Genomic DNA, 10,264 nt, shown 5'->3' with positions numbered 1-10,264 from the left:
AAAGATATTAGCTGTAGTTGGTCTGTGGAGTGACCAGGTTGAACATGTGACATTGGTCAAAGTGCTGCCACCACCACCACATTGGTTCAAAATAATCCAAATCACAACCATCTCCTTCTTGTTTTCGTACCATAATGTGTGCTTAGTCTTGTACGGCTCAGTGAAAAGGGGCAGAAGGTAGCAGACATACTGTCCTCGTACCACACAAGTCAAATAGGTGCAATTATTATAGTTATAAAATAACATCTCTTTAATTAAAGGTGTTGGAATAGACAAGTCAGTCTTTACAAAAGCACATAAGCACTTTTATTAGGCCAACTCTTAGCAGCAGTTTCCAGCGTCCAATACAGAAGAGCAGAATAAACAAAGTCAATAATAATAAGGATAACAATAATAATGAATAATTACAAACTATATTTACAACACCAATGATCAAATATGAGTTAGCAGTGCAATGCTAGCAGGTTAGCAGCTGTGTCACAAATGACAACATCACTTTGCTGTTAGCATAGCAGGCTAACAGTGGCACATCAACAAAACTGGCATAGGTCCGAAAAGAGTGAGCAGAAGAAATGGTGAAAAAAAAAAATTCTGTCACTCGTCCCTCCCACCTTCTACAATCCTGTAGCGCTGTCTGCATGAAGACGGCAACGCCAGTGGCCATGAGAAGACGACAGGAACAGTTGTCTGCACGTTTCGCTCCAGGAAGTTGAAGACTGGGTTCCACCATGTCCGCGACAGGAAGTTGTTGGGAACCCGACGCAAAGCCTGATAGGAAGCGTGAACGTTTTTTTGACAACTTGAGTAATTTGAGGTGTGTGTGTGTGTGTGTGTGTCTCACATGTGCGTTGGCCATGGTGTGGTACCACCAGAACACCCTGGTGGTAACGAAGTAGCCCACCAGCACGTCGATGCTGTAGTGCTCGTGTCCCACCAGGATGCACAGGACACCCGAGGCACTGAGCAGCCAGCAGATCCAATGGTACCAGCACATCCAGCTAGGAGAGTCTGTGCACGACAAAGTTACATCACATACTTGCCACAGGTCTTGGCGTGCATGTAATGGGAGCGCTACTCACATTCTTTGATGAAGAGGTAGGACAAGGTGAGCATGACTGTGTGGCCGCTGTACATGAAGTCACCGCACATCATGTGGGAGCCCGTCAGAGACAAACCTGCACACACACACAAATAAATAGGTTTTAGGACAGATGCCACTTGCAAAAGGTCAGCCATGAGCAAACAAAGAATCTAGTCAACCTCCTCCTGAGATGAGCCTCAGTATCCTCCAAATTTTTCCTGTTGAGTCATCGTAGAGCTGTAACATGCACACACACATATGTATACATATCCATATAAACAGAGACACACACACACACATAGATACTCAACACAAATATAAACAACTTTCTTTTTACTTCCATCTTTCATGAGCTGAGCACAAAGATCTCCATCTTATTCTATGTACAAAAAAGTGGTATTTCTCTCAAATACTGTTGCCAAATCTGTCTAAATCTGCTCGTCACCACTTCCGCTTTGTTAGGATAATCCATCCACCTCACAGGTGAGTCATACAAAAATGCCGATGAGACAGCATGATTATTGCACAGGTATGCCTTAGGCTGCCGTCACAATGCCACAGATGTTGCAAGTGTCGAGGGAGTGTGTAATAGGCATGCTGACTGCAGAAATGTCATCAGAGCTGCCACCTGTGAAGTGAATGTCTCTCGACCACAAGTTGCCTCTAAAAAAGGTCTTTCAGATCATTTGTCAGTACATTGAACTGACGTCACACATGCAGAACTTGTGCGTTTTTTCTCTTCACATTTTCTGCTATTTTAGATTTCTGTATTTTTGTTGTTGATTTCGTTATAGCAACTGTGAGCATCCACAACTCTTGTCGACCTTGTTAGCGCCCTTCATTGCAAGCGAGAGAGAAGGGTGTTATTGCAGATGGAACTAATCATGCTTGATTTTAATTGCAAATATGGAACTCAACGGAGAAGGCTTTGGCAGATGTGGGCTATATGCCCTCTTAACAAGTCATATGCTCACAGGAAATAATGTTCTACAAGCTGATCAATCACAGCCTTCAAAGTCTTTTTTGGAGCAGTATGTCACATGACACAAGAACGTTCGTAGTGGGAGGAGCGAGAAGCGTCTATTCAAGTGACAAAATTGCATTCGCCGACAGGGTCAAACGCGCTGCATTGCCAAAACACACATAATACAGTGCAACCGCGATTTACGAACTGAATTGGTTCTGGAACATGGAAAAGTTTGTATAGTGAAACAGAATTTCCCATAAGAATCAATGTAAACATGAATAATTGGTAGTAGCCTTGACAAAAGTCCCTATTTTAGTGAAAAAAAAACCTGCACACTATGAACACACACACACACACACACACACACACACACACACACACACACACACACACACACACACACACACACACACACACACACACACACACACACTCTTTTTAGCCAAACGACTCAACAACCTTACAGAACACTTGACAAGTCAAAAGCACACACATCTCGTTGTTCAAAATGTTAACAATGTTTGTACAATTAAAAAAATAAAAATAAATAAAATATTCTACCTTGTGGCTTCACATAGTCTCTGCTAACATTAGCACAAACTATCAATGAGGCAATCCTTCATTGGCATGTGTACTGGTCGTGCCTTATCCTTCGCTGCAACAAAGGTCCGCTATGGCATATTTTTCTATCTCATCACAATTAAAGACTTGCTGCAGAACAAAGCCACCTTCTGATAAAATCCTCAAACCAAAGGTGCCACAAGCCGCAGGCTAACTAGCTAAAATGCTAGTTTAAATCGGCTGTCAAGCAACCAGAGGCTACAGAGCAAGACTCTGTGGGTTTGGACACATTTACTGAGTTTCTGATCATACAAAGTGATCTTTAAGACAGGTTGACACAATTGTGAATGGCGCAAAGTACAACAAATGTGGAAATAAACACTTCAGAAGTGCCGCTCGCTGTTGAAGCTCTTCGAAACGGCGTCTGTGTGTACGGGATATAAACCGGATGCGAGGTAGGGGACCTCGCCTCTTCAAAATGGCCGTGCCCACGTGTGCAAGAAGTGATGTCATCAAAATAGAAGCCCCTGATGGCTTTAAGCGGCATGCAATGAATGAATGAATTAATTAATGAAGCATTTGTAGGCTGAGACATGGTTTGCACACAGAGGCATACTTGGCGCAATGTAAATGTTTTCGTAAACCAAAAAGGCGCAAATAGATGTGTTCGTAAATCAGGGTTCCACTGTATGTATATACATACATCTATATCTTTATATGGACAAAAACACACGCATATTTACATTTATGTATTAAGTGAGTGTTGGAGTGTGACTGTGCGCACCTTGGGCGCACACACCATGTGTTTGCCTGGCACGGGCAGGGTGGTGATGTACATAGTGATGCAGCGGTACATGTACAGTGTTCCGATGAGGAAGAAGCAGCGGCGGCCCACGATGGATCTGTGGGAGGAAGACGGAGCTACGGTGAGCGGGCATGGCACTCCGGCGCTCATAGTGCGGTTCTTACTTGTGTTTGAGGAAGAGCCACTGAATCATCCACAGTCCCACCAGTATCAGGCCGTTGACCTCGGTGACGGTGAAGGCCCAAGGAACGCGGTCCACGTAGTCAAAGAACTTATCGGGAAGCGGTGGGCTCACCGACTTGTCGGGGACCCTCTCGTGCACGATGGTGATGACCACAGTGGTGAAGACCAAGTTGAAGATGGCGTAGAGGAAGGCCACTCCTGTCTTCCACCACTCTTTGGGAAGGCGGTCGGCACGCTCCTCCGGGACCGAGATCTTGACATAGTCACAGTGGCGTCTCAGACCATTGCTCAGACTCTGGACCAGCTGGTTCTGCTGAAGAATAGCAGTCAGTCTGCTGGTCTGGCTCCTGCTGTCGGTGGGGTCAGCAGGGGCAGCGGCCACGGGCCGACCGGGGCCGCCATTGGGGTGAGAAGGCATGGGGGGGGGCGTCGGGGTTACATTGGCTTCCACTTGGGGGCTGATATCGTTGTCATCATGATCCTGGATCAGACCCAAAACCGCCATGGAATTCTTTAGATGTAATTGGACTTCTTCTTTTTTTCGCTCTGGAGTCCAAACACAAATGACAATGTGCTTCCAGCTGACTGCTCGATGGAGTGGACTCAAGAAGGTGAGGCACAAAGCTGAAAGACAAAAAAAGGTGTTTACAAATAACACAGCAACCACAGTGATGCCCAACAGGAAGGGATTTCATACTCAATTGACATGTGACCTCTGGACACCATCATGGGCTTTGGCTCCAAAAAGTCCACGCTCCGTCCATCCCGCTAAATGTCTCATGTCTCTGCAGCCTCTCCACCGCGCATACACTTATGCACACACACATACACACCGTAAAAAGTCTAAAAAACTTGGGATGAAGGCTTATAAGGAGGTAAGGGCTACATTGATACAAACTAGTGGACTAACAAAATCGTGCGTCACTTCCCGTTTACGCCTCTCATGCTCAAATCAACATCAGGAGATTCTAATTAGGCAAATTCAGCAACAGCAGGCGTGACGTCATGGGTCTTGCCACACGACTTCATGAAAACAATGTTTGTCTTTTTCCGAAAAAGACAAACATTGTTTTCATGACAAAATGTTTCATCTATAAAGAAGAACCTCAGTATGGATAGCAATGTAAAACACTTAAACGCGCGTGTTTCATTCGAAAACGCGTTTAAAAGAGAAAGAATAGGAAAAAGACCAGAGCAGGTTCGCGTCTTTCACCGCGAGTCAGACCGGAAGTGAAAAACTTACCTGTTGGACGGACTGAAGACGGTTCAAGGTGAAAAAGAAACGAAGCTGTACAAATAACTACTCTCCCAACCTGGAACCTTCTTGTGGACTCTGTTAGGAAACTTTGTAAATGACTGTGGACGCACTCGTGCTCCTGTGGTTTCGATGTGAACGCGCAGTTCTAACTAACGACCTCACAATGATGGGCCCTTCCGGTAACGCCTCCGTGACTAACCTGGGAACGGCCAAATTCGTTGTTTCCCCCCGTAGTTTACTGACGAAATGCCATAAAAAGAAACAGGCGACTAACTGTTGCCGTAAGATACATGGTATTATATTATTATATGATTACATAACCGGAAGGGGCACCGTATGGAAGTGGGGATCTAGTACAATTTCAGGGCCCCCAAAAATTGCTGAAACAGCTGCCCATTAGGGGCCCAATGTGATTTTTGTCCCCTATGCGGCCCAGAATCCATATAACACGGAAACGTTTGGACGTGTCTGTCTGCAGTAATATTGGCTGTAGTTCTCATTCTTTCCGATAGAGAGAGCTCTTTGCTTAAACACGTCTAATCACGTGGTCAACTTTTGCATACTGTGGAATAGTATGTTAGAGTTTTTGTTTTAGACATGCTTAATAGGGGTGTGGGAAAAAATCGATTCGAATTCAAATCGCGATTCTCACGTTGTACGATTCGTATCGATTCTCATTTTTCAAAAATCGTTTTTTATTTATATTTTTGTATTTATTTATTTTTTTATTTTTTTAATTTTTTAATTAATCAATCCAACAAAATAATACAAAGCAATACCATAACAATGCAATCCAATTCCAAAACCAAACCCGACCCAGCAACACTCAGAACAGCAATAAACAGAGCAATTAAGAGGAGACACAAACACAACACAGAACCATCCAAAAGTAGTGAAACAAAAATTAATATTATCAACAACAGTATCAATATTAGTAACAATTTCAACATAGCAGTCATTAAAAATCCCTCATTGACATTATCATTAAACATTTATAAAAAAATAAAAAATAAAAAGAACCATAGTGTCACAGTGGCTTACACTTGTATCCCATCTCATGAGCTTGACAACATACTGTGTCCAATATTTTCACAAAGATAAAATAAGTAATATTTTTGGTTCATTTAATAGTTAAAACAAATTTACATTATTGCAATCAGTTGATAAAACATTGTCCTTTACAATTGTAAAAGCTTTTTACAAAAATCTACTACTCTGCTTGCATGTCAGCAGACTGGGGTAAATCCTGCTGAAATCCTATGTATTGAATGAATAGAGAATTGTTTTGAATCGGAAAAATATCGTTTTTGAATCGAGAATCACGTTGAATCGAAGAAATCGATTTATAATCGAATCGTGACCCCAAGAATCGATATTGAATCGAATCGTAGGACACCCAAAGATTCACAGCCCTAATGCTTAACACTTTTTTTAATTGATCAACATCACGTGGTTACGTTCAATTCAACATAAACTGAAAATGAGGAGGAAGAAGCAGACCTCATTTAATTCTACCCTTTCTCCATATTTATTACTAATCAACTCACACCATTTATTTTGCATATTGTTATATTTCTTTTGCTTACATTTTTTCATCTACATTTTTTACACTTATGTGTGAAAAGAAAGGACGATGTCGATAAAATAGGAGTTGAAAAAATGACACTATAGCCTGTACAGTGTTAAAGAAAATACATTTAAAAATAACATTCCAAATAATTCAACAAAAGTAATAAATATTGTTAATAATAAATGGAAAATAGATAAGTTAAAATATATGGGGACATTAAAACCAATCAATCAATCAATCAATCAATCAAAGTTTATTTATATAGCCCTAATTCACGAGTGTCTCAAAGGGCTGCACAAGCCACAACGACATCCTCAGACCCCACAAACAAATAAATCCAGAATAAATATGTCCATCCATTCATCCATTTTCTACTGCTTGTCCCTTTTTCGGGGTCGTGGGGGGAGCTGGAGCCTATCTGAGCTGCATTCGGGCAGAAGGCGAAGTACACCCTGGACAAGTCGCCACCTCATCACAGGGCCAACACAGATAGACAGACAACATTCACACTCACATTCACACACTAGGGCCAATTTAGTGTTGCCAATCAACCTATCCCCAGGTGCATGTTTTTGGAGGTAGGAGGAAGCAGGAGTACCCGGAGGGAACCCACGCTGTCACGGGGAGAACATGCAAACTCCACATAGAAAGACCCCGAGCCTGGGGATCGAACCCAGGACCTTTGTGTTGTGAGGCACATGCACTAACCCCTGTTTCACCATGCTGCCCAGAATAAATATGTAAATACACTAAATAATCCCTTTATCACCATTAATTGGGTCTGGACATGACCACAATAAATAAAAACTGCAATAAGAAAATATGTTTATATGTATTGTAAGATTTTCTGTTAAAATTAAGTAATTAACACATTTTTTGTGGTCCCCTTTTAATTGGTAAAGTATGAAAAATTATCAATATACATTTTGATACCGCTACCAAAATATTGGTATCGGAACAATCCCAATCTCGAGCATAAAAAAACCTGTTTACCACATACTAAATACATTTTCAACATTATGAGAGCCCTCCCGACACATACACATAACACGCTTTAGTCACATTTATACTCTTTTAAACCCAATATAGCAATGCTGCCTAAGTCTACATAAATTTGAAAACTCGAGCAGATTTAATAACTGAAAATTTACATGAATACACAATCAAATTATAGGTGTCCCTTCCCTTGAATTGTTACATCAAATGGTTGTTTGCCAAGTAGTTGTCAAAACCAATGAAGAAGGTCAATGCATCAACAGGGGCCTCATATCATATAAAGTGTTTCATAGGCCTCGTTCGCACTGCAGTTCAATTCCTATTTTTTTGCCCATACGTGACCTGTATCATATTTATTCATGTCAGTGTGAACAGTGCAATTCTGAACTTTTCGTATCCAACCCAAGCCTCATTTGTATGTGGGAATAACTCGGATATACAGTATATGCGATGCGTCCTCAATATTAACGCTCCTGCGCTCAGATCGCATTCATCCGACCAGAACGTCGTCAAAAAGATTTTTTGTAATGTGATCGGCCTTATAAAAAGATTGGATTTAACAGAAAAATCTGAATTGGAGATCTGACCCTGCAGTGTGAAAGTAGCGTTAACGGAACTCCAAAAGCCGTTTTCTAATCGTAAAGGAAGCAAGGACCACGATGAAACGTTATTCAGGGACCACAAAAGTAAGATACACATTTTGTCTGCTATTGCCGATGTACAACTTGTTGCAACTACTGCGGCAAGGAAAGTGCATGTTCTGTCTGTGGATACAATAAATTAGCTTGAATGAACAGATGCAAAAGTGGTTTTCAATTTAGTTTGATGAGTCTATTGACTGTATCACTGCTGATGAATCTTTCAGCAAATAAAAGTTGTTCACTCTAGTTCCACTGGAAACTACAACTAGGGCAGTTGGTATTTATAAAACAAGATCCCTATTCAAAAGCTCGTGTCTGGGAAAGAGATATGACAGGTCGTCATTCAGGATTTATTGCACACTGTGGTGTGGACCTGGACAGTTTCAGTATCAGGCCATATGTGGACCATTCCGCCGAATCGGTTCTTAACATGCTCCTTGTACCTCCTGATGTTCTGGGATAATGGAGCCAAACTTGATTAAATGTCGCCCCGGCAGGTAACCCTGCAGCCTGCACAATGCTACCGCCAGATGCGTCCTAATTGTCAGCTAGCAATTAGCGCTCTAGTGCTCGCCAGCTAGCGATTAGTGCATAGTTGCCAACTAGCGATCTGCGGGCTAGTTGTCAGCTAGCGATTAATGCTTTACTTGCCAGCTAGCAATCAGTGTGCTAGTTGTTTGTTAGCGATTAACAAACTGGGGCGTTAGCAATTAGCACACTAGTTGTCAGCTAGCGATTGATACTCTTGTTGCCATCCAGCGATCAGCGCGCTAGTTGTCAGTAGAACGATTCATGCTTTACTTGCCAGCTAGAGATCAGTGCGCTATTTGTTTGTTAGAGATTAACGTGTTAGTTCTCAGCTATAAATTAGCACACCAGTTGTCAGCTAGCAATTAGTGCATTATTGCCAACTAGCAATCAGCGTGCTAGTTGTCAGCTAGCAATTAACGCTTTACTTGCCAGCTAGCGATCAGCGCGCTACTTGTTTGTTAGCAATTAACAAACTGGTGCACTAGCAATTAGCACACAAGTTGTCAGCTAGCGATTGACACTCTTGTTGCCAGCTAGCGATCAGCTGTTTGTTGTCAACTAGCAATTAGCGCTCTAGTTGTCACCATAGTGATTGGCGCAGCAGTTGCCAAGTAGCGAATATTAGTTGCCAAGTAGTGATGAGCGCACTAATTGTCAGTTATAGATTAGCATGCTAGTTGTCAGATAACGATGAACGTCTTAGTTGCCAGCTAGTGATTAGTGTGCTAGTTGGCAACTAGCGATTATCGCTCTATTTGCCAGCTTGCGATTAATGCTTTACTTGCCATGTAGCGATCAATACACTAGTTGTTTGTTAGCAATTAATGCACTAGTTGCCAGCTAGTAAATAGCACACTAACTGTCAGCTAGAAATTAACACTTATTTTGCCAGCTAGCGATCAGCGCATTAGTTGTCAGCTAGCAATTAGTGCTCTGGATGTGACTTAGTGATTGGCGCAGTAGTTGCCAAGTAGCGATTAGTGTGCTAGTTGTCAGCCACTGATTAGCGCTGTAGTTGCTAGTTAGCGATTAGCATGGTATAGTTGACAGCTATCGATTAGCATGCTAGTTGTCAGTTTGTGGTTAACGCGCCAGTTGCCAGCTAGTGATTAACGACACAATACTGTTTTCTGAATATTTTTAGTATTGCACAAAAACAAGGTACATTTAGGAATAGTTTAATGTAAATTACAATCTTAATTTCATATAAGATTATTAAAATATTCCCCTTCTCTCCATCATTTTGGGGGGTTTTGGCCTGGAAAACATTGAAGACATCTGTACCACGCACATTACAGTGATTCAACAAAAACAAATACATTGAAAATGAGCAAATAATTAACTTACTTTTGTGGAAGGCAAAGCATCTGGATGATGCAACCTTCCGTTAACCATGTGATTTGTGGAATAGTTCGTATTTTTCAGAGTGGGTACTGCGTAAGAGTAAATGGACACAATGTAAATGTGAATTATAACCAATTAACTGTTGTAATGAAGACAAACATAATACAGTTGGGAAAAGAAATACCACAAACATGTAAAGGATTTGAAGAATTATATTTCATGGTAAATTCTAATTTTAGGAAGCAGGGACAGAAAGAAAATGCTTGTTTTTACAATCAATGTACATATTTATCTAAATTGTATTGGTCAAATATGCATTCAGACCAA

General features: G+C 41.5%; 1 protein-coding gene across 2 annotated transcripts; it reads right to left on the bottom strand.

Annotated features, from left to right (window-relative positions):
* Positions 1-283: 283 nt before the first annotated feature.
* On the bottom strand, positions 284-5,344 carry sgms2b (sphingomyelin synthase 2b). Of its 2 annotated transcripts, XM_061960520.1 has the most exons (8): positions 4,841-5,344; positions 4,295-4,407; positions 3,579-4,221; positions 3,394-3,511; positions 1,261-1,318; positions 1,080-1,175; positions 842-1,008; positions 284-768 (listed from the first exon to the last, which is right to left on the bottom strand). In XM_061960520.1, exons 3-8 carry the CDS (start codon positions 4,100-4,102, stop codon positions 595-597), a joined length of 1,137 nt encoding a protein of 378 aa, XP_061816504.1. In that variant the 5' UTR covers positions 4,103-4,221; positions 4,295-4,407; positions 4,841-5,344; the 3' UTR covers positions 284-594. The 2 variants fall into 2 exon arrangements, with proteins under 2 accessions (XP_061816504.1, XP_061816505.1); XM_061960521.1 differs by lacking the exon at positions 4,295-4,407.
* Between the last annotated feature and the right edge of the window lie 4,920 nt (positions 5,345-10,264).

Source organism: Nerophis lumbriciformis, linkage group LG05 (assembly GCF_033978685.3).
Source record: "Nerophis lumbriciformis linkage group LG05, RoL_Nlum_v2.1, whole genome shotgun sequence".
Taxonomy (NCBI): domain Eukaryota; kingdom Metazoa; phylum Chordata; class Actinopteri; order Syngnathiformes; family Syngnathidae; genus Nerophis; species Nerophis lumbriciformis.
This window is presented reverse-complemented; position numbering and strand designations above follow the sequence as displayed.